This window comes from Monoraphidium neglectum (genome assembly GCF_000611645.1).
Source record: "Monoraphidium neglectum strain SAG 48.87 unplaced genomic scaffold scaffold00255, whole genome shotgun sequence".
Lineage (NCBI taxonomy): Eukaryota > Viridiplantae > Chlorophyta > Chlorophyceae > Sphaeropleales > Selenastraceae > Monoraphidium > Monoraphidium neglectum.
The window spans coordinates 1,507-28,865 of record NW_014013373.1 but is presented as its reverse complement, the minus strand read 5'-3'; the positions used below and the strand labels follow the sequence as shown (position 1 = coordinate 28,865).

Sequence of the window (27,359 nt, the reverse complement as noted above, 5' to 3'; positions counted from 1 at the left end):
GCCCCTCAGATATCGCTGACATCCTCCATTGACCGGGAGTGCGGCGCCGGCCTGTACCTGGTCCTTTTCGCGTCGCTGCTCCAATTTCGTGAGCGACCGCCTCGCGGCGTGCACTGCCACCGCACGGCCCGCGGACCGCAGGGGCAGCTGCCTCCCCAGCTGCCACGTGCTGGCTGCGCAGCTGTTCCTAGGGCTCGGCGAGCCAAGCCGGCCGTCGCGGCCAGCTGGCTTGCCTGGATGCCACGTGTTCCTGCACACAACTTTCCCAGGCGGCGCCACGCATCACAAATCTCCGACCTGCCACGCAAGCCTTGGATCAACCCCCATGCCGGCCCCGTTTTCACCCCGGCCCCACTCCGCGCCGCGCCGCGCCGCAGCCCTGCGGGAGGCGATCGCTCTGACCGCGTTCACCACATTCCTTGGGACCCTCGGCCCCGGCCTGGCCGCGACGCGCGAGGCGGTTTCGACGGAGCGGGGGCCGATGGCGGCGGTTGACTACCCCTCGGCGGTGCTCATCCTGCCCTGCATGTACTACGGCATATCATTCGGTGCGCTTTTGGTTTAGTGCTTCACTGTGACTAGGCCGTGGCTGCCTCGCTGGCGGGGCAGCGTTTCGCCTGTTTGCGCCGAGCGGGCTTGCCAACGCGCAGCTACCCCGCTGCCGCCGGCTCCCCTGCCGCTCAGCCGGCGGCCGGCGAGCCGTGCACACACGAGCAAGTGTCCTCAACACGCACCCCCTGACCCCGCGCCGCCGTCCCCACCGGCCCCCTCAGGCGTTATTGTCAACGCGGCGCTGCCCTGGTGGCTGCTCTCTCTGGGAGTCGTCATCCAGATCGCGATCTCGAACATTGAGCTGCTGATCTCGATCGCGCTTATGGTCGGCGCCAAGCGGGAGATCCTGCGGCTGGCCGAGACGATTAAGGCCGAGGCGCAGGCGCTGGCGATGGTGGCAAGCGGCGACCCGTTCCTGCTGGGCGTGCAGGGCGGCTGCGACACGTGCGACGACGGTGATGCCGCCGTTGCCAACGGCGGTGCCGCCGCCGCTGGTGAAAGCGGCGGGCCTGGCGCAGGCGGCAGCGGTGGCTTGCGGCAGGCGCTCTGCTGCGGCGCCGGCGGCGCCGTCGGGGCCGAGCAGCGCGCGGGCGCGAAGGCCGAGGGCGACGCGTCTGTTCAGGGGCGGCGCGAGGCGCTGGAGCAGCTGCGGGCGCGCGTGCGCAAGCTGCACAGGCGCGCCACGCAGATCGAGGCGCTCGCGCTGCTGTTCCCCGCGTTTCACTTTCCGACGCATCACGAGATCGCGAGGCTGGCAAAGACTGACGTGGATACCATATTCGGGCGGGGCCACGGGCTCAGCCGCGAGCCGCAGCACGCTGACTCAGCGGAGGTCGCCGACCGCGCGTGCCGTGGCGCCAGCACGCACAGCATGGCCGGCGACTGGGCGCCCAGTGAGGCCGGCGGCCACTCCGGCGGCAGCGGCGGCTGCTGCGGGCGCCGCGGCGCGGGGGTGTGGACCAACACAGGCGGCGTGCCGGTCGCGCCGCCGCCGCTGCCGGCCGGCAGGCTTGGGCGCCTGCGGCGGTGGTGGGGCATGCAACCTGGTTTTGAGCTGTCGCTCGTGTTCAAAATCGTCATCCTGCACCTCTTTACAGGTCAGCAGCGCCGCGTGGGGCCGCCCTCGGTGCGAGGCGCGCGCTCGCGCCGGCCGCCGGGCGCCGTTGCGCGCCTCGACTCACAGAGGGCATGCTGCGAGCCCTCGGCGCACCCGAGATGCCCGCTGGCAGCGTCTCACGCACGCCCGTGTACCTCCTGCGCCCCTGTGGTCTCTCATCCCACTCCTCCCCTTGGGCCGCGCTTCCTCGCTCCACCCCAGAGTTCCTGCGCCACGCGCAGGCCAAGCCCTGCACCAAGCGCTTCTGGTTCATGCTGTTCGTCATCGCCGGGTGTGTCACCATCCTGCTTATGTCCATGGCCGCCTCTTTCTGCCGCAAGCGCCTGTGGCGCGGCCCCCGCTGGCTGGACGCGCAGGCGGTGATCCGGCACCAGCACGCGGCCGAGGAGGCCGCCAAAGACCCAGAAGCGGTCTACGCGATCGCCGACGCCGACGCCGACGCCGGACGGGAAGCTTCCCGGCAGGCGCTCGCCGCCGATGACGACGCGGCGGCCGCGGCCGGCGGCGACAGGGCCGCCGGGCAGCTCCATCATCTACACCACAAGGGCGGCGCCGCAAAAGCCGCTGCTGGCGTCGGCGTCAGCTCCGCAGATGCTGCGTTCCTTGCCGCGGGCGCGCGCAGGCCGGCGCCGCCGCCGACGCGCAACCCGCTTGTGAAGGCCGGGCGGTGGTTCAGGGCGCACTCGCCATTCAGGGTGGGGGCGTTTGAGGACGCCATAAAGTGTGACCATGCCTGCGTCAGCCAGGACGGGTTTTCCAGGTGGAGCATGTGGCGAGTCATCGGGACCGAGCTGGCGGCCTTCCCGCTGGCGGTGTTGGGGTGAGCACATGGGCGGGGTTTGCGGCGCTGGGCAGAGGATTGAAGGGAAGGCGTGTGCATCGGGTACGCGGGGAGAGGGGGTCGCAATTTTGCGTGCTGCATCTGGTGCAGAGTGGGGGCTGGCCCTTCAAAGGAGGAATCTCCTGCTGCTGCCCCGCACAAAGGGCCTCTTCGGCATCCTTGCCAGCGCTCACATGGCAAGCCGCACCGCGCGTCCCTCGTACCCCGCCCACACCCTAACACCCCTCCGCCCCGACGACCCCCTCCGCTTTCAGGTGCGCCCTCGGCTTCCCCGGCGGCCCCGCCCTGTCTTGGCTCCTCCTCGGCCTTCGCATCAAGCCGCACATCGTCGCCGCCACGTCGCGCTACCTCGTTATGACGTTCACGTTCGGCAGCTTCATAGCTTACATAATCGCCGGCAACCTGCGCGTCACGTACGCGCTCGCTTACGGGCTCATCAACTTAGTCGTCGCGCCGCTGGGGATGGCGCTGTTCCGCCGCTTGTCACTGCCCAGCCACATCCTCTTGGTGGTCAGCGCTGTAATGGGGCTCACCGCGATGGGCGCGATTATTGCGACGGAGCTGGTGCCCTGGATGGGCGCGTTTCTGGACCCTGAAAGCGCCACCCAGATCATGCAGGACGAGAACCTGTTTGACATTGGCCGCTTCTGCTTCGCGCACCACCGTGCGTAGCACGCCGGCTTACCCTGGCGGGGCGGCGGCATGGGGCGTGTGGCGCGCGCTCTCTGGCGTACGTGTGTGCTCGCACGCCCCGCATCTTGAGTCGATTTGGGTGTGCGGCAAGCTGCCAGCTGAGGCCTGTAGGGCCCTCGCCCCCTTGCGCCGCGCCAGCTACATCCGCGCGCACGCGAGCGCAGCTTGCTATCGTGCGACTCTTGTGCTCGCGCCGACCAGTACGGCCCCAACCAAACAACGCACGACTGCGCTGAACTGAGCTTGATAGCCTTCGAAGCTGTAGCCACACATGCGGTGCATCAAACCTCTGTACAAGCCCAAGCAGCGTTTCGCTGCAGGGAGGCCCCTTCAACCTGTTGAGCGCCCCTGGCTCACACACGCACACACACACCATGTGCTACCGCCTGCCTCTGTTTGCTGAAGTTGTATCCCTCCGTTGAGTCACCACCAGCTGCACCCCCTTTGATCCCAGGGCCAGCCCTGGGGGACGCTCTGTGCACAAACAAAACATTTGTGCGGATGGTTGTGCTACTGGGTGCCACAAAATCACCTCCACTCGCTTTGATAGGGTCTTCCTTGGGTTGCATCGCCCCTGCGCCGTCCTTCCTGGCCAACAATGTGGAATACTGCGGAATCTGCCCATCGCCCTGCTTGGCTGTGGATGACAACTTTTGAAGCGCTGTTCAGAGAATGCTGTGGGCCTCCAGTTGTAAATCCTCCTACTTTTCAGTGCAGTGAAAGTTTGGGCTTCCCTGCCCTGTGCTGCACCATATCTGCCACTATCGCAACATGGGCGACTGCTCTGAGGAGGCGGCCAGCAAATGGTCAAGGCTGGAGTTGTTACAGCGCCTGCCTGCTACTGCCACTGACAATGAGAGGCGCCATGCCCAGGAGTCCAAGGAGCAGGGGAAAAAGTCCGAGGACCGGGGCAGATTGCGCACGGGGTGAAGGATTTGGGGTTGAAGCCGCTGCTGTTGCCTTGCCAATTGCAGGTTTGAGGTGAGCCCAGGGTGCAGAGTGCCAACAGGCCCATGCTCCACCAGGACAGGCCGTCCGTGCAAAAATCGACACTGCTGACAGCTTCATGAGCGGTTGGATAACCGCTCAAATGGTGTGCCGCGCGTGGAGGCTAAACCAGGGCGTCTGCACGGCACTATCCGCCTAAGCCGGACAATTGCTATTCTCTGCCAGCCTAGTTGCAGCCGCGAGCGCGGCTTGGACCGCCGCCCACCGCCGCCCGCCAGCATCCCAGTCGCAAGGCGCAGCGCTGCAAACCCAGCTGCGCCGCTCCCTCACTCGCTGCCGCCGCCGCCGCCGCCGCCGCCGCCGCCCCAGCGCACGATGGCCCCGGCCCACGTGAGGCCGGCCCCAAAGCCCGCCAGTGCCAGCACGTCGCCGTCCTTGATGCGCCCCGCGCGGACGGCCTCGTCCAGCGCCAGCGGTATGCTGGCGGCGCTGGTGTTGCCGTAGTCCGCGAGGTTGGACACGACCCGCTCGGGCGCCATGCCGAGCCGCTGCGCCGCGGCGTCCATGATGCGCTGGTTGGCCTGGTGCATCACCTGGTGTTGAGGGGAGGATTGCAAAGGAATTGTCAGCGTGATTGCAAACACATGCGTGCGTGCTAAGGAGCATATGTGTTTCACAGGAAGGATCGTTTGTGTGCGTGTGCGTGCATGTGTGTGTGTGTGTGTGTGTGTGTGCGTGCGTGTGTGTGTGTGTGTGCAGGCGAGCACGAACCAATGAAACAAGCGCTGCCATTTGAGCAATCAAGGTGGATCAAAGGAAACACAGCAAGGCGAGCGAGCGCGCTGGCGTGCAGGTCCTAGCCCCACGGCCCGCCAAACGGTGCCATGCAGCAGGCCGGCCATCAGGGGGCACGCCACATCAGCACATCGCTGCTGCGCGCCCCATAAGAAACCTACCAGCCAGTCAACTTCTGACGGCTGCAGCCCCGCTTTTTGGAGGGCGGCCTCCAGCACCTGGAGAGGCCATGGAGTTGAGCGCAAGTGCGAGGGCGACGCGGTTGAGGTTGCTGTCCTGGAAGGGCACACTGATCAGCCACGGCCGCAAGGCTGCTTAGTGACAGCGTCTGCAGCAGCATTGATGGCAGCATGCCTGTGTTGCAGCTGAGCTGCACGACACGCATTCTGGCGCCCCGCGGAAAAAGCCGCCGCCTGCTGCGGGCCTAGCAGCGGGTCGCATCTGGGTGGCGAGTACTCCCAGCCGAGCAGCATCTGCAGCCGCTGGGCAGTCCAGCCAGCGCTGCAGCGGGTGCCCCGCCCCGACCGCTCACAGCCCACCCACCGCGGGGACCGAGCGCACTGCAAACTTGAACACGTCGGAGCCAGCCATCGCCACGTTGCCGTAGCTGGCGTGCGCGCTGCCGCCGTCGCCTTCCTGCATGGGCTTGCCGCTGCCGCCGCTGTACACCGCGTTGAGGCTCTTCTGCCCGCCGCCGTCGCTGTGCATGTCGACGCCCAGCAGCGCGCACGGCTGCCCGTCTGGCGCGGCAGTCAGCAGCACTGCGCCGCAGCCGTCGCCAAACAGGATGCACGTGCCTGGGCGCAGCGGTGAGAGACGCAGCGCGTTTTTCCATTGAAACGGGACCTGACTGCCGCACTGGCTTTGTATGACTGGTTGTTGCTGTCAGATTGCTGCTTTCCAGTTGCTCTGCTGCGGCTGAGCTGCGCTACGCGGTGGCTGCCACTGATGCTACTGCCTCTTGGCAACCCCCACCACCCCTTAGCGGGCCGCCCGCAAGCCCTGTGTTCACATCCAGTCAGTTTCCGGCCATCACATGTCAGCCCTCCACCCATATACCCCCTCCCCGGACCCCCCCAAAACACGCACCCCTGTCCCGCCAGTCCACGATGCGGCTCATGGCGTCCCCGCCGACCACCAGGACGTTCCTGCGGACGCCGGTGTTGACAAACTGCGCCGCAGTGACAAGGGCCAGCACGAAGCCGCTGCAGGCGGCGGTCAGGTCGAAGGCCACCGCGTTCTTGGCGCCGATGGCTGCCTGGACCTGTCGCGCATGGGCATGCCAAGTGGCAAGAGAGGGTGGGCGCAGGGCAGGTGGTGACGCGGGCGCGAGCTGTGGCGGAGAGCTGCTGATGTGCCACGTCAAGTCCTCCCCTAATGACGTGCGTTTGGTGGCCACAGCGGCGTGCGGGTCCCAGGTGGGCATGCATGCGCTTGGGGTTAGCAGTCCGGCGTGACGACCGCCGCGATGTTGATCAATCCACAGGCCTGCTGTCACCGTATACGAAATGGTGCGCATGCTACGCCGCCCGGGGCGCATGCATCAAATGGTGCCACAGCTTTCATCGTTGATTGCTGCCTCATTGGCTGCGAGCCCAGGTGCTGCATACCTGGCATGCGCTGCCAAAAGCGTCGTCGGGCGTCGACGTCGCCAGCACCACCATGTCCACGTCCTCTGCAGCGACACCCGCCATATCCAGTGCCCTTTGGCACGCCTGAGCTGCGTGCTGGGCTACGCTCTCGCCCTCGTTCATGATGTGCCGGCGCTTGATGCCCGTGCGCGAGCTGATCCATTCGTCATTCGTGTCAACCCACTGCTCAAGGTCTGAATTTGACAGCACTGTGGTGGGCACACTGCTGCCCACGCCCGCCAGGCGGCACCCGGTCAGCCCATTGCCACCCCGGCCAGCCCTGCACTGCACGCGCCTGCTGCTGCTGCTGTTGTGCGGCAACGCCAGGCGGGTAGGCCCCGCCCTAGTGCTAAATTGCTGCTGCAGAGCTCGTCTACTGCCGTGCAGGGCGGCCATTGGCCCAATCCCGGCCGCGGAACCCGAGCGTTTCAGAAATGATCTTGGCACGGGAGCGACTGAGGCGTCACAGGCACACTGATATCAAAGCTCCTGCATTACAATGATTCGTGATGGCACGCACTGGCAGTGCGGAGTGCAAAAGCGGCGTGCTTGTGTGCTGCGGCAGGCGGAGGCAGGCAGCCAGTTTACGAGCAGTCATCAACTATGACGGGCGCTGCGACAGTCAAGCTGAACGCATGGCAGAAATCCCACAGGCAACAGCGAGCACCGCAACTGCACCAGTCAAAGCTCTCGGTCGGCGCCAATAAGCAGCTGTGTTTGACCCATTGACTGGAGCGTACGCAGGACATTGATGTCTAGAGTCGGGTTTTCTACAGCAACAAGTATGTTTTTCGACAGTCTTGCCTGCACTCATGCGGCTAACTGTGCACATCCATAATCAATTCTGGGGTACGGACAGCTCCATGTTATTTCTCTGGTGTGCTCTCGCCACCCCAAAAAACGTGCTGCATAAACATGCTGCCCAAACGGGGGATACTCCCTCTACACAATTGTCGCTCGGATCCCATTGTCAGCAAATTGGGCACAAGGCCCCATGGCACTCTCAATGCACAAGGTGCGATATGCGATTGGTTGGCGTGGCACGAGGGCAAATCGGAGGCGGAGCAAGCGCGTTGTGGTTTGGTGGTTCATGGTTGCGGCCATAGAGGCATACATGGAAACATCAGCACAAGCTCTTACAGCCATGAGATGCGCGCAGCTGCTGGTGCTGCCGCAACCCAGGCACCCAGCAACGAACTGCTGCTCGTCCTGGGCTGGAGATGAGCGCAGGCGTCACGTTGCCACCCTCATCTTATCCAGCAGCCTACCCCACCTCATGACGTATTTCCAATCCTTCCTATGATGAGAAAGCCTTAGGAGGATAAAAACGCAATGGAGGCCCCAGCCACGCTGAGGACGCTCCTGCAGGTCTGGGGGGATGGCGCCCTGCAGCCCTCGGTGGTGCACGACGTATTCCAAAGCGAAGGACAGGACATGAAGCTCTGTTGCGAGGTGCTCTGGGCGCTTACACCTCAAGTAAGCTGCGATCTGGTTGTTGTTGGCCAGTCCTGAGCGGCTGACGGCCTCGATCGTGCTTCTCAACTCATGGAGAACATTATGATGCGAGTTGATCTGCCTCTTCCACTAAATCAGCACATGCCGCTGTGCTGCGCTGCGCGCCCTGCCTGCTGCATCGCGCTCCCACCTGCATGGCTCGCCGCCCACAGTCATGGCGCGCTGCCGCCGCCCATCCCTTGCCGCTGTCGGCGCAGGCCGTCCGGCAGCGTTACAAAAATGACTATCAGAGCTTCATCGTGGGGCGCATGTCAAAGGCGGACATTGGCAGCGTCTCTCAAGAGGTGCGGTTTGGGCGTCCCTACCGCCATGCCTGCAGGCCTAAACACCGTGCACCACGACTCCCTCGCAGCGGGGCCGGCGATTGCCTTGAGGCACTCTGAATATTGCGTACGCCAATACACTGACGTGCTGGCCCGCCGCCTGCCGCGCCCCGCTCCCCTCTCACGGCGAGCAGCGCGTTGAGGATCTCGCTCGCGAGGGACTCGGATCCATCCTCGCCCGCCACGGACGCAGCCTGGGCGACTGGGGGGACCCGGCGGGGCGCAAGGCGTTTCTCAAGGCGTACGGCAAGGAGCAGGTGCGGCGCCGCGGCCTTGTTATTGAAACCAGGGGCTGCAAGGTGGTGGTGGTTACGCGTGCATCTAGCGCGTTCGAGCTTGTCCTGTGACAACACAGCGACACGCGCAAGGGCGCCGCCCGCCGCCGTCCCGCAGCTCGCCAAGGCGCGGGCCAAGAAGGCGCTCGAGGCGCAGCTGGCCCCCACGCGCGAAACGCGGCGGCGGGCGCTGATGGCGAGGCTCGGCACCACCAGTGGGAACTTGGAGCAGCAGCGGCAGCACCCTGAGCAGCAGGAACATCAGCAGCACCTTACACCGGCGCAGGCGGACGCCGACGCGGTCGCGACCGCCGCGGCCCTGGGCCAGCACGCGGCTGTCGAGGCGCTCGAGGCGGTGCCCGGCGACGACGGCGTTGCGGATTCTGAAGCTGCGGCAGCGGCGCTGGATGCGGCGGTCGCCCTCGACCAGGGGCCATGGGCTGCGGCCGCGCAGCACCACGCAGGCCAGATTGACCGCGGCAGCGCCGGTGGCAGCACAGCAGCCGCAGGCTGGGGTGCTGACGCGGGCCTGGGGACCTGCAACGCGCCGCATTTTTTTGAGCGGCGGCCGTCCGAGGCGGGCTCGGGCGGCCGACAGGCACCGGCAGTAGGGACTGGAGCAGGGCCCGCGGATGGCGAGCTGCCGGCTGGCGGGGAGCCCGCCACAGGTGCCGCTGCCCATGCACCCGCTCAGGTGCAGGAGGAGCATGAGTCGTCCGCAGCTGCCGTGGAACAGCCCGCCGCATTGCAGGTAGGTGCGGCTGCTGCGGCCGCTGCTGAGCAGGAGCTGCAGCAGGAGCGGTTGGCTCAGCAGCAGGACTGGCCTCAGCAAGAATGGGACGACGAAGGGTGGGGCGAGGACCTCGCGGACCAGTCTCAGCAGCACCAGCAGCAGGAGGAGGAGCGCGCGCAGCCCCAGGAAGAGCCGCAGGCGCAACTGCAAGGGGAGGCACAGCATGCATTGCAAGCGGAGGAGCTGCCGCCTCCGCAGCAGCAGCAGCAGCAGTGGCAGGAGGAGGAGGAGGTTGAGGGTGTGGGGGTGGCGGCCCTGCGGGCGCAGGCCGAGCAGCTCAGAACGGCCCTGGCGGCTGCGCAAGCGGACGAGCAGGAGCAGCGCGAGGCGGTTGCCCTCCTGCAGCAGCAGCTCGCCGCGACTCAGCCACACCCGGCTGCCGGCCACCCTTCTGATCCGGCCGCCAACGCCGACGCCGCCGCGCACCTGCGCGTGGCGCTCGCCGAGGCTGAGTCGGCCCTGCTGGCCAGCCGGGTGGAAGCCGCCGAGCAGCTGGGGGAGGCGAGGGCGCGGGTGGTTGACCTGGAGGAGGCCCTAGGCTGCGCGCGCCGCGAGGCGGCCGAGCACGCGGCCGCGCTCGCAGGCATGCACGCGGACCACTTGGCGCTCGAGGCGCGCGCCGAGGCGCTGGCGGCGGAGGCGCGCGGCGCGGCCGCGCAACTGGACGACGCACAGGCCGAGCTGCGGGCCGCGGCGGCAGAGGCGCGGGACCTGGCTGAGCGGCTGGCAGCCGCAGAGGCGGCGTTGCATCAGGAACGCGCGTCGCGCGGCGCCAACAGCGGCGCGGGCCCGGTTGCGGAGGCGGCCGCGGCCCTGGAGCGCGAGGCGGCAGCGCGGCGCTTGGCGGAGGATGAGGTAGAGGCGCTGCGCAGCGCCGCGGCGGCACGTGAGTCGGAGCTCGTCGCCACCATCTCAGAGCTGGAGGATGCTCATCTGGAGGCCGCCGCGGAGGCGGAGCGCCGCGTCGAGGCAGCGGCCGGCAGAGCGCACGCGCAAGAGGCGCGGCTGCGGCAGGTGCGCGCGGCCTGGCCGGCGGGCCGGCGGCGGGCGGAGGGGCTGCCGCTGCTGTGCCGCAGCTTCCACGGGCAGCGGCGATGGTGTGAAGACCTCATGTTCTCCAGTACACCAGGCAATCCTCCTCCTGGCTGGGATGATCTTGACAAGGTTCCGGTTCTCCCTTGCCACACGCAGGAGCTTGCAGCAGCCCAGGCGCGTTTGCAAGAGGCTGAGGCCGAGGCGGCGGCTGCTCGTCAGGTGGGCTGCGGCATGCGCAGGCATCGCAGCTCGCTGCAGAATTCAGCGGCATCGCCATCGCTTTCTTTTGCAAATCGCCCGCCCCCCCTGTAGTCCTTGACACACTGCAAGTGCCTCACCCTCTCCCCCCTACACACAAACATACCCTTCACAGGCGCTTCAAGAGGCCTCACCGGCGGCGCCCACGCCGCCGTCCCCCACGTCTGTTGCTGCAGCCGGCAGCAGCACTGCCGGCGCGAGCCCCGAGCAGCAGGCTGCCAAGCTTCGGACGGTCGCGCAGAAACAGAAGGAGCGCATCAGGGAGCTGCAGAGGGAGAAGCAGCAGGTGGGTGGGCTTCCCTCGGCAGCGTGCAGGTTATTTTGCACATGCTGCTGCCGCTGCTGTGTCGGGCCGCTGCGAACTCATGCTGTCCCCTTTATGTGTTCGCACTCACACCGGTCTGCACAAGCCCTGCTCACTCATACATGTCCGTGTGCGCATGCTTCTCCTTTGCGTTCATCCCCTCAGCTTCAAGACGAGCTGTCTTTGCAGCAGCAGGCCGCGGCAGCCGCCGCGGAAGAGCTGGCAGCGGCACGCCCCCTGGCCGCAGACAACAGCGCACTCGACAATGGCGCCTCGCACGGTGACGATGGCGCCGTGGGCTTGGCGCAGCTGCAGGCCCTGCAGTTCAGGGTCGAGGAGCTGGAGGCCGCCGCCTCAGAGGGGCGCGCCGCAGCGGAGCGGCTGCAGCAGGCAGAGGCGCAGGCCGCCAAGCTGCGGGCGGTCGCGCAGCGGCAAAAGGAGCGCATCAGGGAGCTGCAGCAGGCCAAGGCGGCGGCGGGCGCCGCGGGCGCCAGCCTGGCAGGGCCGGTGGCGGGGGCGGAAGACGAGGAGGCAGAGCTGCACAGCTACAGGGAGCAGCTGGAGGGCTTCCAGGAGCAGCTGGCGGCCGCCACGGCGGCCGCGGCCGCGCAGGTGGCCGCGCTCGAGGCGCAGTTGGAGGAGAAGGAGGCGGAGCTGCAGGCGCGCGAGGAGGCGCGCGCCGCGGCGGAGGGCGCGCAGCGGGAAGCCGCCGAGAAGCTGGCCGAGGTGTGGGCGCAGCTGGACGGGCTGCAGGGGGTGATGGAGGAGAGGGAGGCCGGGGTGCGGCAGCGAGAGGAGGCGGCAGAGGCGGCGGTCGAGGAGGCAGCGCGGCTTAGGGCGGCGCTCGAGGGACAGCAGCAGGGCGCGGCCGGCGAGTCGGGGGCGGGCGCCGCGGGCTTCTCGTTGGAGCCAGTTGCGGAGGCCGCTGGCGATTGGGACGGGTGGGGCGACGAGCAGCACGCGGGAGGGGCGGCGGCCGCGGCGGGCCGCGCCTCAGAGGCGGCGGAGTTGGGCGAGCGGCTCGCGCGGGCCGAGGCGCAGATTGCGGCCGCGCAGGCCGAGCTCGCCGCGGAGCGCGCCGCATTGGGAGATGCAGCGGAGCGCCTGAGGGAGGCGCACGCGCGACTGGCGGACGCGGAGGACGACCGCGACGCCGCGCTGCAGCGCGCGGCCGCGGCGGCGCGGCAGGTCTCCGAGTCCGCAGAGTGCGTCGACGACCTGCAGCAGCAGCTCGCGGCGCGCGAGGCGCAGCTTGCGGCAGCGCACGAGCGGCTCGCAGAGGCGGAGGGGCGGGCCGAGGCGTCCGAGGCGCACGCGGCGGCCGCGGCCGCGGGCCTGGAGCTGCGGCTGGCTGCGGCCGAAGCGTCGGCGGCGCAGGCGGACGGGCGCGCAGCAGCTGCAGAGGCCCTTGAGCGGCGGCTCGCCGCCGCCGAGCAGGCCGCGGCGCAGGCGCAGGACCGCGCGGCCGAGGCGGAGGCGGGGGCGCTGGCGCTCCGTGAGCAGGCGGCGGTTGCAGACGATCTGCAGCAGCAGCTCGCGGCCCGCGAGGCGCAGCTGGCAGCGGCTGAGGAGAGGGTTGCGAAGCTGCTTGAAGAGCAGCAGCAGCAGCAGCAGCAGCAGCAGCAGCAGCAGCAGCAGCAGCAGCAGGTTGCTCAAGAGGAGCCTGCCAGCAGCTGGGGCGGCGCCGCCACCGGCTGGGGCAACGGCAACGACGGATGGGCGTGCGACGCCTTAGATGGCGCGGCGCCTCGCGCCGCAGCACCCAACCTGGCCACTCAAGACCAGGCGGAGGCGCTGCAGCAGCGGGTGGCGGAGCTCGAGTCGCAGCTGCGGGACGCAGAGGCGCGCGCCGCCGAGCCCGCCGCGGAGTCGGCCGCGGCCGCGCCTGGCTGGGGCGGCTGGGACGCGGATGAGGGGGACGGTTCGCAGCCGGGGATGGAAGTCGCTGTGCTGCAGCAGCGGCTGGCAGATCTGGAGGCGCAGCTGCGGGACGCCCTTGATGCGCGCCAGTCTCTGGAGCAGCAGCTGCAGGAGGCCGAGGCGCGCGCAGCGCACGCTGCCGCAACCGCGGTCGATACGCCAGCGGCTGCTGGCTGGGGCGGCTGGGATGCGGATGGCGAGGCTGAGGCTGCACCTGTACAGGCTGATGTGCGGGATTCCTTGGATGGTCTGCAGCAGCAGGTTTCAGATCTGCAGGCGCAGCTGCGGGAAGCTGTTGATGCGCGCCATGCGTTGGAGCAGCAGCTGCAGGAGGCAGAGGCGCGCGCCGCCAGCGCCGCCGCCGGCCCCGGCGCCTCGGGGCCGGCGGCGGAGGCTGCGTGGGGCGGCTGGGGCGGCGAGCCCGAACCTGCAGCTGGCGACCCGCAGCTGGAGGCCGCGCACGCCGCGCACGAAGCCGCCCACGCCGCGCGCGCCGCTGCGGACGCCGCGGAGCGCGAGCTCGCCGCCGCGCGCGGCAACCTGGACGCCGCGTCCGCCGACCTCGCCGGCGCGCGCTCGCAGGTCGCGGCGCTCGAAGAGCAGCTGCAGGAGCGCGAGGCGCAGCTACTTGAGGCGCGTGCCGCGGCCGCGCCCAGCGGGAGCATCGCCACGGACGCCGGCGGCGCTGGCGGCGGCGTCGCGGCGGCGGGCGGGGACTATGCTGCGAAGTACCAGGCGCTAGTGGTGAAATACAAGGCGCTGAGGGCGCGGCTCATGGAGACCAAGGCGCAGGCCGACGAGGCAGAACGCCGGCTGGCGGCCGGAACGCGGGACGCTGATGACGCTGCCGGCAGCGGCGCCGGCAGGGACGCAGAGGCAGAGGGGCGCCCAGGGCTCACTGCGCAGCTGGAGGCGGCGACCGCCGAGGCTGCCGCGGCGCGTGCGGCGCTGGCCGAAGCGGAGGCAGCCGCCGGCGCGGCCGCCGCGGAGCGCGATGCCGCTGTGGAGGAGCGCGAAGCGGCGCTGGCGGCGGTGGAGGCGGCGGTGGCGGCGCGCGAGGCGCTCGCGTTGCAGCTCGCAGCGGCCACCGCGGGGCGCGACGCGGCGTGCGAGGGCCGCGACGCTGCAGCGGCGGCGTTGAAAGAGGCCGCTGCGGCGCGCGATGCGTTGGCGGCCGAGCTCGCTGCCGCGACCGCGGGGCGCACTGCCGTAGAAGGGGAACGCGATGCCGCGGCGGCTGCGTTTGAAGCGGCCGCCGCGGCGCGCGATGCGTTGGCGGTTGAGCTGGCGGCGGCCACCGCAGAGCGCGATGGGGCATTGGAGGAACGCGACGCCGCGGCGGCGGCGTTGGGAGAGGCCGCCACGGTGCGTGACGCATTGGCGGCGGACCTGGCCGCCGCTGCCGCCGCACGCGAGGCGGCAGACGCGGCGCGCGGCGAGGCGGCGGCCGCTCTTGAGGCCGCCGCCGCGGAGCGCGACCAGGCGGTGACAGCGCTCGAGGAAGCGGAGATGCAGCTTGCGGACGTGAAGGATGCGTTCGACGACGTGCGCCACGAGGCGGCAGCTGCCGCGCAGCTGCGCGCCGAGGCCGCGCGGCTGCGGGCGTCCGCAGAGGGCGAAGCAGAGGCGCGGGCGGCCGCCGAGGAGGCGGCGCGGGCCGTTGCAGAGGAGGTCGGCGGCCTGCAGGCGCTTCTGGCGGCGGCTGAGGAGGGGCGGGCGGCGCTTGAGGCGAAGGCTGCGGCGCTGCGGCAGCGCTGCGACGCGCTAGCTGCCGAGGTGGAGGCGGCCCACAGGGCCGCGGCCGCGGCGGCGGCGGCTGCGGCCGAGGAGGCCGAGGGATTCAGGCGGAGCGTGGCGGCGCTGGAGGAGCGCGCCCAACAGGCAGAGGCAGCGGCTGCGGCGGCCGCCGCAGCCCCGGCCGGTCTAGAGGATGAGCAGCAGCAGCAGCAACGCGAAGAGCAGGCTGCCACGGCGCTCGCCGAGGCGGCGGCCCTGCGGGAGCGGCTGGAGGCGGTGCAGGCTGAGCTGGCGCAGGCGCGACAGGAGCTGGCGGCTCAGGCGGAGGATATGCAGTTCCTCATTGGGCGCGTCGAGGGCGGCGGCGGCGGCGGGGAGCAGCAGCAGGTGCAGGAGGAGCTGCGGCGGAGGCTGGCGGAGGCCGAGGCGGAGGCGGGCGCGCTGCGCGCTGACGCGGCGGCCGCGGAGGGCGCGCGGGCGGCGGCAGAGGGAGCGTTGGCCGAAGCCCGAGCCGAGCTGGCTGCCGCGCGCGAGCGCGTCGAGAAGCTGGAGCAGCAGCCCCTTGTCCCCACTGAGACCGCACCCTCAGCCCCGGCCGCCCCCCCGCGCCGAAGCTCCGACGGCGGCGCAGGCGAGGGCGAGAGCGCCGCCGACAACGCTGCCGCCGTGGCGGGGGGCGCGGCGAGCGAGGCCGGGGCGCTGCGGGCGCAGCTGGAGAGAGCCAAGACGCAGTTTTTGAAGCTGAAAAAGATCAGCGCGGCGCGGCAGGACCGCATCACAGAGCTCGAGTCCGAGGTCTTGGCGCTGCAGGCAGGCCAGCCCGCGCAGCTGCCCGAGCAGCAACTGCCACAGGACGGCGGGCGGGAGGAGGCGGAGGCTGCGCGCGCGGATGCCCTGGCGCTGCGGGAGCGTTTAGCTGAGGTAGAGTCGCAGCTGCGGGGCGCCCTTGATGCGCGCCAGGCGCTGGAGCAGCAGCTGCAGGAGGCCGAGGCACGCGCAAACGCCGACGCCAACGGCGGCCGAAGTGTTGCCGCCAACGCGATCGCGGAGGCTGCACCGGCGGCCGATGCGCCGGCGGACACGGCCGGCTGGGGCGGCTGGGACGCGGCCGGCGAGGCTGAGGCCGCACCTGCCCAGGCTGACGCGCCGGGCTCGTCAGAAGCGCTGCAGCAGCGGGTGGAAGTCCTGGAGGCGCAGCTGCGGGACGCCCTTGACGCACGCCAGGCTCTGGAGCAGCAGCTGCAGGAGGCCGAGGCGCGCGCCACTGACGCGGCGGCCACTGCACAAGCAGCCGCGCCCTCTGCTGGGTGGAGCGGGTGGGACGCGGACGGCGACGCTTCCGGCCAACCCGTGCAATCCGAGGGCCAGGCAGACGCGCTGCAGCAGCGGGTGGCCGAGCTGGAAGCGCAGCTGCAGGATGCTGAGGCGCGCGCCGCCGCCGCCCAGGCCGCAAACGGGGAAGCGGCGGCCAGCCGGCCGGCGGCCGAAGCAGCTCGGGGCGAGTGGGGTGCAGACGGCGGCGCCGCGGGTGAGCAGCCACAGCCAGGTGCTCCAGGTGACGAGGTGCTGCATCAGCGGTTGGCAGAGGTGGAGTCCGAACTGCGGGGCGCCCTTGATGCGCGCCATGCGTTGGAGCAGCAGCTGCAGGAGGCTGAGGCGCGCGCCGCCTCCCCCGCTGCTGCAATGGCGGCCAACGCGCCGCCTGCTGCCGGCTGGGGCGGCTGGGATGCGGACGGCGAGGCTGAGGCGGCACCTGCTCAGGCTGATGCGTCGGGCTTGGAAGATCTGCAGCAGCGACTGGCAGGTCTGGAGGCGCAGCTGCAGGATGCCCTTGATGCACGCCAGTCTCTGGAGCAGCAGCTGCAGGAAGCCGAGGCGCGCGCAGCCGCCGCTGCCGCGACTGCGGTCAATGCGCCGCCTGCTGCCGGCTGGGGCGGCTGGGATGCGGACGGCGAGGCTGAGGCGACACCTGCTCAGGCTGACGCGCCGGGCTCGGAAAATCTGCAGCAACGGGTTGTAGATCTCGAGGCGCAGCTGCGGGACGCCCTTGATGCACGCCAGTCTCTGGAGCAGCAGCTGCAGGAGGCCGAGGCGCGTGCCGCTGCCGCCGCCGCCACTGCCGCCGCCGCCGCTGCCGCGCCGCCGCTGGATGCGCCGGCTGCTGCTGGCTGGGGTGGCTGGGATGCGGACGGCGAGGCCGAGGCTGCACCGGCCAAGGCTGGCGCGCGGGGCTCCTCGGATGGTCTGCAGCAGCAGGTTTCAGAGCTGCAGGCGCAGCTGCGGGACGCTGCTGATGTGCGCCAGGCGCTGGAGCAGCAGCTGCAGGAGGCAGAGGCGCATGCCGCCAGCGCCGCCACCGCTGCCGCGACGGCGGCCAATGCGCCGCCTGCTGCCGGCTGGGGCGGTTGGGATGCAGACGGCGAGGCTGAGGCCGCACCTGCTCAGGCTGATGATGCGCGGGACTCCTCAAAACATCTCCAGCTGCGGGTTTCAGATCTCGAGGCGCAGCTGCGCGAAGCCCTCGATGCACGCCAGGCGCTGGAGCAGCAGCTGCAGCAGGCCGAGGCGCGCGCAGCGCACGCTGCTGGTCTGCCCGCTGCCGCCTGGGGCGGCTGGGAGGCCGACGCGGAGGCCACAAGCGATGCGCAGGGCCAATCCGCGGCCTCACCAGGTTTGCTGCAGCAGCGGGTCGCTGAGCTGGAACAGCAGCTGCAGGCAGCAGAGGCGCGCGCGGCTGGCGCGCCGGCGAGCGCGCCGGTGGCCGCGCCAGCCGCCGCCTGGAGCGGTTGGGACGCGGACGGCGAGGCTGAGGCTGGGGCCGAGCCTGCGCAGACGGACGCTTCCAGATCTTTCGAGGAAATGCAGCAGCGCATTGTAGACTTGGAGGTGCAGCTGCAGGCTGCCCTCGACGCGCGCCATGCTCTGGAGCAGCAGCTGCAGGAGGCAGAAACGCGCGCCGCCGTTGATGCCGTCTCCGCGCCGGCGGCGGCACCCGCGGCCGGCTGGGGCGGCTGGGATGCTGATGAGGATGCAGCAGCTGACGAGGAGCCCGCGCGATTCGGCGGCCCCGATTCGCCTGGGGCGCTGCAGCAGCGGGTGTCAGAGCAGCAGGCTGCCGACGCGCGCGGCGACGCAGGAGAGGCCAACTCAAACGGTTGGGAAGCTGCTGGCGATGCCGTAGCGCCGGGGCTTGCAGAGGGTGAGGGCGGGGCCGCCGCTGATGGCGACGGCGGCGCTGCCGCCCTCGCGGCGAGGTTGGCGGACGCGGAAGCGGCTCTCCAGGAAGCTGCGGCCCGGCTGTCGGCGGTGGAGGCCGAGCTTGCTGACAAGGAGGAGGCGCTCGCTGCGCTGCAGGTGCGAACGCGCGCCGCGGCCTTCATCTTGCATCCAGCCCTGGGCTGCCGCCGCGCTTGCTCGCACCGGCTGGCGCCCGACTGGGTCGCTTACATTTGCATGCGCTGAGCCACGGGTGCCTGCGGGACGCGAGGGTTCTGCCCTCGCCCCGGCTTGTTCTGATGTCGGCCTGACACCCCTCGCAGGCCGAGGGGGAGGAGCTGCGGGCGGCGCTGGAGGAGCGGGAGGGGCAGCTGCTCTCGGAGGTCGAACTCAAGGCGGCGCTGCAGCGGCAGGTGAGGGGGCACGAAGGAGGGCGGGGATACATGGAGCGCGGGCGGGCGCCCGTGGGGCGACCCAATCGGCCCTGGGGAGCAGCGGTGAGGCCAACTGCGGGCGCAGCAGGGGGCGCGGCGCCTACACTGATTGAGGGCCGGCCGGTGACCAGCCCGCGCCTGCGACCCTGCCAGGCTGGGGGCTTGCTTCTAATGCCCACCCCTTGCCCTTTGCAGATTTGTGATCTGTCGGCCCTGCTAGAGACGCGCCAGGCCAACATGAACCAGCTGTTTGCCCAGGTGCGTGCAAGAGGCTCAAGCAGGGGGGCCACAGCGTGTCTCCTCAGACGCGCACCCACCAGCGCTCCCGAGCAGCGCCAAGAATGCAAGCTCACACGCGCCAGCCACCCGGCAGCAACAGTTGCGAGCGAGGGGCGCGGCGCGCAGCCTTGGGCCGAGCCGAGAGAACCACCAGGTCGACCCCAGCTGGTTGAGACGCAAGTGGCGGTTTTGGCGCTTTCGGGTGTGTGTATTGGTCTCGCTCGGCGCCTGTCCGCTCACCGGCTTCAACCCCGCGCTGCCTGGTGCGTGGAAATGCCGCAAACCCAGGTCGCCGAAGCCACGGATGCGGCGTCAGCGGCCGCGTCCGAGCTGGAAAATCAAAAGGCGGCACTGGAGGCCACGGTCGCCGCACGCGTCGCCGACACCCTCGCCTCGCTGCGCGCAGACGCGGCGGCGGGCGCTGCCGACTGCGCCGCGTCGACGGCCGCGGGCGGGGCAGGACTCGCAGCCGTGCCGTTCGGGGGCTTCGGCCCCGAGGAGGATGCGGCCGGGGGCGGCTGGGGCACCGCGGCCCGCCGGAGCAGCGCGAGCGCGGCCGGCGGCGCGGGGCCGTTTGGCGCAGACGACGCGGCGGCAGGAGAGGCGAGCCCCGCGGCCAGCAAGGCGCAGCTGGTGCGGCAGCTCGAGGAGTCGCGCCTGGAGGCGGCCTCGCTCTCCGCCGAGCGCGAGCGCGAGGCCGCGGCCGCGGCCGAGGCGCGGCGCGCGGCGCAGGAGCGGGGGATGCAGCTGCAGGCGGCGCAGTCGGCGCTGGAGGAGGCGCGGGCGGAGGCCGCGGCGGCGCGGGAGCAGGTGCGTGCGCGAGCAAGCTCGAAAAGCGCACGCCCTAAACCCTATTTGCGTCACGGGGAACACACCAACAAGCTGCTTCGCGCCACCAAGAGGCTGAGGGCGTGCTCAGATGAACTCAGCCTCTGGGCCCTCAACGCATGTGAATTCCCTTCGTGTGCGACCCCACAACCACACCCCGCCCGCCGCCCCGCTCGCGCCATGCGTGCTGTGCAGGAGTCGCGCCTGCAGCAGCAGCTCGAGCGGGCAGTCCAGGAGTCCGTGGTCCAGGCCCAGGCAGCGTTGCGCCCTGCGCTGGAGCAGGCGCAGTCCGGGCGGCGCGCGGCGGAGGCTGACGTGGCGGAATTGAGGGAGGCGCTGGCGGGCCGCGACGCGGCGATCGCGGAGCTGGGGCAGCGCCTAGCGGCGGCCGAGGCGCGCGGAGGGGCCGGCGATGCGGGTGCGCGGGAGGGCGACGGCGAGGGAGCCGCGGCGGCGGCTGACCGAGGGGAGGACGCAGTGCAACAGAAGGAGCAGCAGCAAGGGCAGCAACATGAACAGCAGCAGCAGCAGCAGCAGCAGCAGCAGCAGCAGCAGCAGCAGCAGCGGGACGCTGAGCTGGCGGAGCTCCAAGCGGAGGCCGAGCGGCTGCGGGCCGAGCTGGCTGTCGCCCAAGCCGAGGCAGAGGAGCGGCGCACGGCGTTTGCGCAGCTGCAGCAGCAGCAGCAGCAGCAGCAGCAGGACGCGATGTCCACGCCCTGGCCCGCCGCGCGCTCGCCAGGTGCGGCCGCCGCTGTCCCCTCGGTCGCCAGCAGCCGGGCGTTCCAGGCGCTGCGGGAGCACCGGCCCCCGGGGCCGCGAGGGCTGTTTGCTGTCTACTTTGTGGCGGTGCACGCGGCCCTCACCGCAGTCGCCAAGTCGAGAGGGGCCGCCGGCCACGGGCGTTCCCCGAGCTCGCAGGCCGGGCGCCAGGGCTTCGCGGCGGCGCCGCCGCCGCGCTCGTGGGGCGGCGACGGCAGCGGCGGCGGCGGCGGCGGCGGCGGGCTCGAGGGGGCTTTCCTGGCCGCCGCGTCGCCGGCCGCGGCAGCCGCAGAGGGTGGCTTTGGGGGCGGGGCTGACGTGGCGGCCGGGTACGGGTTTGAGAGTGCGCCCCGCGCTGCCATCACGTTTGCGGCATCTGGCGGCAGCGGCGCCCTCGAAGATGTGCTGCTCTGATCAGTGGCGGCCCACACAGCCTGCTTTGTTGGCACTGTGTACGGCACCCAGGGTGTCTCTTGCAGTTAGCCTTTGACTTGCTCTCCTGCTTATAAGTTTGTTGCGAGTTGTGTGACGTGTGTGAGATCGCGTTTGCTGTTGGCTCAACCCTCTGCACAATCCATGTCAGCAGTAGGCCATTTATAGCTTAGTCCTTCACCAAGTCGAAGTCATCCTGCTAGTGCAAGTATGCACGCTCGGTAAACCCAGCTAATGCGAGTGTGTATGCACCAGCTGGCATGAGACCGTCGTGGAACGATTGATGCAGGCTGTGGCTTGATATGCTGCAGGGCAGGTGTTGCAGCATGGCCGGAAACAAGGCAGCTGCATGTGGGGCCTTGCAAAGACGAGTGTTATCTCGTTGTCACTGCAAAAAGATAATTGCGAGCATTTTGGATGGTGGTGGTTTGACAAGCGGATCCAGAGTGACTCGGAGGTTGGAGCTGCAAGGTAGCTGCTTGGCGGTGGTGGTCACCCAATGTCGGGGTATACGCCCGCAGGGGTGCACCGACCAAAGCTTGAAACTCATAGCCCACAATTGCTTGGGCAAGTAGAGACCGTGTCTATCTTTGGCGCCGAGTGTGAGCTGGCAAGGCGCCACTTGCCAAAGGAATCCCACAGCCCACATTCTGCTGGCTTCTTCTGGTGCCGACATCACCGCGCTCCAGGTGATGTGCGCACATGCAATCCATGCGGTGGGCGTTTGATATCAACAACCAAAACAACATATTTACCTCTCTCAAGCTCTAGGATCCGGCGTGCCTGCAAGTGACACGCGAGGTGGCTGCTCGGACAGGGGTCGGGTGGCCGCGGGCGGAGACAGCTAGTTTGCGCAGATGGGACAGCAAACACTATTCACGCTGGTTCTTACGACTTGCTGACGCGCTATTCGAAGCCTCTATCCCTGGCCGTTGTTGCACGCGCCGCCGACCTCTCCCTTGCAATCCTGCTGCACCCTTCTTGCGCACAGAGAGCAGCACAATGCACCGCCTCCGCATCGCAGCGGCCGCCGTGCTGCTTTTGGCACTCGTCCAGACAACCACGGCCGTCAACGGTGGCTCTGGCTGCAAGGTAACTAGGTGGTTGGGCGCCCCCTCTCCGCGCGACCTAGCGCACGCGGCCCTCCACACGTTCCTCCATCCCCACCGCTGCCATGACCCGCCCCGCCTCTCCCCCTCCCTTCCGCGCCCGCCCGTCTGCCGCTCACCCGCAGCTCTACTTCAGGCCCAAGATCCTGGCAGCCCTTCAGGCTCGCAACATCACTGACCCGGCGACCATCTTCAAGGCCCTAAGCAGCACCCTGTTTGTGAACTCCTATCTGTGCAAGAGCTGCCGCGGGCCGGCCAACGTGCTCAAGAACAAGGGCCTCGTCGACCCCAAACTGGGGGAGTGCTGTGAGTGCAACCGCACCAGCGCGGCGCCCGGCGTGCGGCGCGTGGGGCGCGCCGTCGGCTGTGGGGGCTCGCCGCGCTCTCCAGCGGCATCCGCTGCTGTGTGCATGCACCCCGCGCTTCAAACCAGTGTCGTAACCCACAACCCCCAACGCAGGGTGTGCCCCCGGCTACGGCTACTCTCGATTGGTCAAGCCCGTGAGCACCCGATCGCCTGCAAACGCGTGTTGACGATCAAGACACGCGTTTGCCGCACCGCCCCACGCTTTTGCTCGCGTCCGAACCGGCGACGATTTCGGCATCCGCCTGCGCTTTACCCGGCACGCCTGGTTTTGGGTGATTGCAGAGTCAAAAAACCGTGTGACCCCCCCCCCAAAAAAAGTGCGCCTTTCTATGCTTTCGCTGCAGAACGGCAAGATCCTGCAGCGCTTTGGCTGCTCCAAGTGCATCAAAGAGACCCCAAACAGCAACGCCACCACAGGTGGGTTGGGAGGCTGGTGACGCTTGGGTGGTGTCGTATGGGGAGGGCGAGGGGCCCGGCGACGCGGGTACACAGGCGGCCGAGATGAGGCTGGTTCGGCGGGGACTCGAGTCACTGAGTGTGCACATCGCAATTCAAACGTTTGTTTCTGCGCGCAACACATGAACGCCGCTTGCACTTGCGCGCGCAGGACCCTATGACCCTGTTGCAAGGACGTGAGTACGCTGTATGGGCGGACGCAGCCGCCCGTGCATTGCCCCACCTGCACGCACCCGCCGCGCCTGCTGCTGCCGGTCATGTGCCCAGCTCCGAGCGACCTGCGCGCTCCAGCAGCCTCTGCGCGCCTTGATGCCGCCGTCCTGCCCTCCAACCCGTAATGGGCCCTCCGCAGGTTTTCCGCCACCAAGTGCACAGTCTGACGGCGTAACCCTCCCTGGCTCTGTGCGGCTGGGCAGCCAGCCGTGTTGCAGCTTGGGATCCAGGCACGCCCCGGCCAGCCTGGTTTCAGCCGGTCTTTTGAATTTGGCAACCGTCGGCCGCGTGTGAGCCCCCTGCCGGCGTGCATCTCACCCGTCAATCAATTCAACCTGCTCAGGAATACATATGCAGGCCCATCCGGCCGCATATCTGGTGGCGGCGCCTAACATTGTGAAAAGCACGCGTTGGAAGCGTGACAGACGAGAAAGGTTCTCGCCACCTGCGGTGCCATCCCTGCAGGTTGCAAGTCGCACACACCCATGCTGGCCCTAACCCCCCCACCTCATTAGGCCTCGCCTGCATGCCCTGTGTTGCAGCTCCATTGCAAGCTTCTTTGATACGACGGACCCCTCTAATTTGCATGTCCCTGTTGCACATGTTGATCGACACACGGCAGTTGACCAGTCCCCCTCAGCCCTGCACTGGGCCATCCCTTGCGCACATGAGCAAGTAATTACTGCGCGCCCTCCCTGTGATTTTGTTGGCTGCTGCTGAGTGCGCCTGGCCATGCGCTGGGGTCGTCTGCGACGTTGGCTGCTTTGGTGGCGCGCTTTGACGCTATCACCACGGAACAGGGTGCGTGATCAGCGAAGCCGGCAAGGCGCAAGCGCCGCTGCCGGCGCGCCGCGCCGCGCATGAGAGCAGGCACACGGGCGGACAACAGCAGCTGCCAGTGTAACGACCAAGGCGTCCCGCCCCGCCTTGTGCATTATGAGCCGTCTGTGACCTGTTGGCCCAAGGGGATGAATCAGACCCTCTCATGATGGCAATTCATGAGTCGGCTCTGAAACAAACATCGCAGCAGTACAATTTCATCGCCAAAAACCTGGAATCTACTGTACATGGTCTAAGCTAGTAGACGGGAACCCACATGAGGCACGCTGCCAGCCGAGTCTGCGCCATGACTGGATGACACACTGCACACAGCTGTTCCGCCTGAATGCCAACGCCGTAGGTGCTGACCCCCTTCTGTCCTTTGCGCACTTTGCCAATCGGACGCAGATTACTGTAGCATATCATATCATTTAACAACCCTACATACAGCATACACTGTCACTGGTGAACCTGGTCGAGATCAGAGCCGCACAGCCATGTCGGATATAGCAGCAGCTGCTGCCAAGCAGCTAAAAAAGGGTGGATTACAGGGTATTTATCGGCATATGGCGGCAGGGCTCAGCAAGTTCAACGTGGGTTCCCCTTCGGGTTGATTTGTCGCATGACCACCGTTGCCGGGAGCACCGCCCGCAATTGATTGGCTATCAATGTTTCGGGTGGTTGCCGCCCGGCCCGCCAGCCTCCACACGGCGCGCCTGACTGCGTTCGGCGGCGTCGGGCAGCAACTGTAGCAGCTGCAATTGCGTTACAAGAGTGGGTTGTTTGGGCCGCGTGAAAGCGGATGCTGACATGCATAGCCCAACATTTCCGTCTTTTGCAGCTGCAAAGGCGCCCCACAAGCAGCACGTCCACCAACACACATGTCGCGCTCAGCTCCCGTTGCCAACTCACCAATTCTGCCCCCCTCACGCAATGCGTCACGCAAATCGTCGACGCCCCGACGCCCATGGGCGCCCGGCCCTTATCCCCACCAAATTGCCTGCATTCATACGCCGCAGGACGTGATCATTACCCATGGCAAGGGCAGCTGGCTCTACAGCAACGATGGGACAAAGTACCTGGATATGGCGTCAGGTGCGGCCAGCTGCAGGCAGCGGCAGGATTTTGAGACCAAGGACTGTTGCTCCTGCCAGGCGCCGGCGCCCCGGCAATCGCTCTGCTGTGACTTGACGAGGTAGCCGCACGCAGCCGCCCGCGGGCGCCGCAGCCGCTACGCTGCCATGCTGAGACAGAGCGGCCCGTCTCGCTTCGAGCGACCGCGCAGCCGCGGGCCTCGCCCTGTTCACGGAGCGCCTGATGGCCGCCCAATGCCTCTGTACCCGCCCGTGCCTCTCCAGGCATCGGCGTGACATCCACGGGCCACTGCCACCCGCGCGTGGTGGCGGCCGTGCAGGAGCAGGCCGGAAAAATCGTGCACGCGCAGCAGGTGCGGGCTAGCGCGGGCGCCTGCGTCGGCGCGGCTGCGCTTGCAGGCAAAGGGAAGGGTCCGGGCCGCGGCGGGGTCGGCGGCGTCGAGGGTGCGAGCAGCGCGGCGGAGCGCGGCGCCCAGCGCCCGTCGGGCCGCTCGGTCGGCGCACCGCGCAGTCCGGCGCGGCACCACAAGTCTGGCCTGAGCAACAGAAATCGGCGTGTCGGGTCGTGCCCCAACACGCCCTTGTCATGGAAATCGCAGAACCTGGTCGGGGCGCACGAGCCGATGGCGGCGCTGGTCCCCCTGCTGAAGCGCATCATGCCAGAACACCTGGACTCATACTTCCTCTGCAACAGGTGCGCATGCTGCAAAAGGGGTTTTGTGGTGGTAGCGCGCTGCGCGCCCCGCTTCGCATGGGCGCGTGCAAGCACGCGCATACTCATGCGCGATCTGCGCTCGAGACGCATGCCAATCGCGCCCCCTGCCCGGACGCCCCGCGGTGCGCCCCGCGCGCACCCCTCCTCGCGTCCCATCCCCGCCCGCCGCCCGCAGCGGCAGCGAGGCGGTGGATAATGCGATCAAGATCGCGCGGGCGGCCACGGGGCGCCAGGGCATCATTGCCTTCGACGTGAGCCGCGCCTGCAGCCTCAAGAGCCCCTCATAAAGCGGCAGGGACCTCGGTCTTTCTTTCTAGTGGGGACGGGCACGGGGCCGGGGGCGGACACTGGCACGTCGCGGGGGACAGGAGGGGGTTGGACCGGAACAGGGCCTCGTCGCCTCGCTTCCCTTATGCACAGAGGGGCCTGGGGCCGCAGCAGGGGGCCGCGGCTGCTGCTGTTGGTCCGCAGAGGCGCTGATTGTGCTCGGCCCGCGCTTGCAATTAGAGACTGCCACCTGCTAGGCCTCCCTCATCGACGGGAGCAGGAGTTTGGCCGCTCTGCATGCGCAGCACCGCGCCTCCTGGCGCGTCGCCACCTTTCACGTCCTCGCCCCACCACCCACGAAAAGCAGACCGCGCCCTCCTACCCAACAGGGTGGCTTCCACGGCCGCTCGATCGGCGCGATGGCCCTTACCAGCAGCAAGGTGCGTTGACCAGCTGCAAGGGCCCAGCCGCCTTGCTTGTCATCAATACAGTCCGGGCCAGGCTTTCTGGGCACAGTTTGAGTCGGCTTGGCACGCGGAACTCGCGTGTGCAGGGCCTTGCCGGCCGGTCCAAAGTGCAGTGGGCGCCTCCCTCCCTGCTCCTGATCCCCCCCCCAGTCCCCTGCTGTCCCGTCCGTTCTGTCCCTGCTCGTGCTCCGAGGTGCCCCCATGCTCTGCAGTTCAAAACCCGCCCTTGAGACCCCAAATCGTAAAGATTTTAACATCCTGCAGCACACCTGGCCGATGAACGGATAAACAAAACCGTAAAGCCTCCAGACCACCAGAATTGCGAACTCCCAAAGTCCATCACCTGCCGACCCCCAACCTCGCCCCCCCCCCCCCCCCCCCCCCCCTCAGGTGGTGTATCGGCAGCACTTCGGCCCCCTCATGCCGGGGGTGCACATCGCGCAGTACCCCTACTGCCTTCACTGCGTGTGGCAGGAGGCCAAGGGCCACACTGGGTGAGCAGAGGGGGGGATGTCATGCAAAACGACTGTCACATTCCTTTGTGCTGATCTTCTGCAACGAATACGATGCAGCAAGACAAAGAATGGAAGCCAAGCGGTTTGGGCGGCTTTTCGGAGAATATGCTGCGGCACCACGCCCGTGCCGAATGTGTCCGTGCGGCGCGTGTCGTGTTGTCGGCGCAACTGGTTTGCAGGCGCATGCTTGAGCAAGGCTGGCAAACGGTTTGTCACGTTGAACGTCCAGCTTCGTATGCGCATGTTTTTTGATGCCTGATTGTTGTTGCCTGGTCCAAATGTGCCTGATCTGGGCGTACCTGTCGCCCGCGTGCGTTCAAACGTACGCCGCAGGTACCGCGTGAAGCCCTACGCCCCCCCTTTCTCCAGGTCGGGGCGCACGTGCTGCAACGGGCCCCTCGAAGTGAGCTCTGGTCCCGGCATCCCTCACGCCACCCACCTGCCCGATTTCGGGCCGGCGGCTGTGCTGCCAATGCGAGGCAGCTCCGTCCCAACGGCTCGCCCATCACAGCGGAGCACTGCTGTCACTTGACAGAGGGCTTCTCATCTGCTCGGTCCGAGTCTATCATAACGCGTCGCACATACACACCCTCAAATCACCACATCGATCCCTCCCTGCGGCCAGTTCTCCATCTGCTCCCTATCAACCCCC

General features: G+C 68.5%; 5 protein-coding genes across 5 annotated transcripts in view; 4 read left to right on the top strand and 1 right to left on the bottom strand.

The window, feature by feature from the left end:
• Positions 1-325: 325 nt before the first annotated feature.
• MNEG_2300 (hypothetical protein) lies at positions 326-3,182 on the top strand (the record flags this gene model as incomplete). Its single annotated transcript, XM_014049227.1, has 4 exons — positions 326-548; positions 774-1,649; positions 1,871-2,489; positions 2,765-3,182. 4 exons carry the CDS (start codon positions 326-328, stop codon positions 3,180-3,182), a joined length of 2,136 nt encoding a protein of 711 aa, XP_013904681.1.
• A 1,295-nt stretch (positions 3,183-4,477) lies between these two features.
• MNEG_2299 (3-oxoacyl-[acyl-carrier-protein] synthase III) lies at positions 4,478-6,640 on the bottom strand (the record flags this gene model as incomplete). The annotated part of the gene is made up of 5 exons (XM_014049226.1): positions 4,478-4,744; positions 5,108-5,164; positions 5,490-5,743; positions 6,036-6,210; positions 6,557-6,640. 5 exons carry the CDS (start codon positions 6,638-6,640, stop codon positions 4,478-4,480), a joined length of 837 nt encoding a protein of 278 aa, XP_013904680.1.
• Positions 6,641-8,311: 1,671 nt separating this feature from the next.
• MNEG_2298 (hypothetical protein) lies at positions 8,312-20,667 on the top strand (the record flags this gene model as incomplete). Its single annotated transcript, XM_014049225.1, has 10 exons — positions 8,312-8,376; positions 8,609-8,672; positions 8,809-10,497; positions 10,675-10,737; positions 10,892-11,062; positions 11,246-18,091; positions 18,277-18,366; positions 18,583-18,645; positions 18,955-19,476; positions 19,690-20,667. 10 exons carry the CDS (start codon positions 8,312-8,314, stop codon positions 20,665-20,667), a joined length of 10,551 nt encoding a protein of 3,516 aa, XP_013904679.1.
• A 1,020-nt stretch (positions 20,668-21,687) lies between these two features.
• MNEG_2297 (hypothetical protein) lies at positions 21,688-22,997 on the top strand (the record flags this gene model as incomplete). Its single annotated transcript, XM_014049224.1, has 5 exons — positions 21,688-21,777; positions 21,920-22,160; positions 22,480-22,578; positions 22,769-22,793; positions 22,970-22,997. 5 exons carry the CDS (start codon positions 21,688-21,690, stop codon positions 22,995-22,997), a joined length of 483 nt encoding a protein of 160 aa, XP_013904678.1.
• Positions 22,998-24,146: 1,149 nt separating this feature from the next.
• MNEG_2296 (4-aminobutyrate aminotransferase) overlaps positions 24,147-27,359 on the top strand; it is a gene marked incomplete at both ends in the record, with an annotated part of 4,598 nt that continues 1,385 nt past the window's right edge. Inside the window, 9 exons of the mRNA XM_014049223.1 lie at positions 24,147-24,242; positions 24,669-24,744; positions 25,008-25,237; positions 25,343-25,437; positions 25,634-25,709; positions 25,879-25,917; positions 26,115-26,165; positions 26,583-26,686; positions 27,041-27,110. Coding sequence (XP_013904677.1) covers positions 24,147-24,242; positions 24,669-24,744; positions 25,008-25,237; positions 25,343-25,437; positions 25,634-25,709; positions 25,879-25,917; positions 26,115-26,165; positions 26,583-26,686; positions 27,041-27,110 — 837 coding nt within the window. The remainder of the gene's footprint in view (positions 24,243-24,668; positions 24,745-25,007; positions 25,238-25,342; positions 25,438-25,633; positions 25,710-25,878; positions 25,918-26,114; positions 26,166-26,582; positions 26,687-27,040; positions 27,111-27,359) is intronic.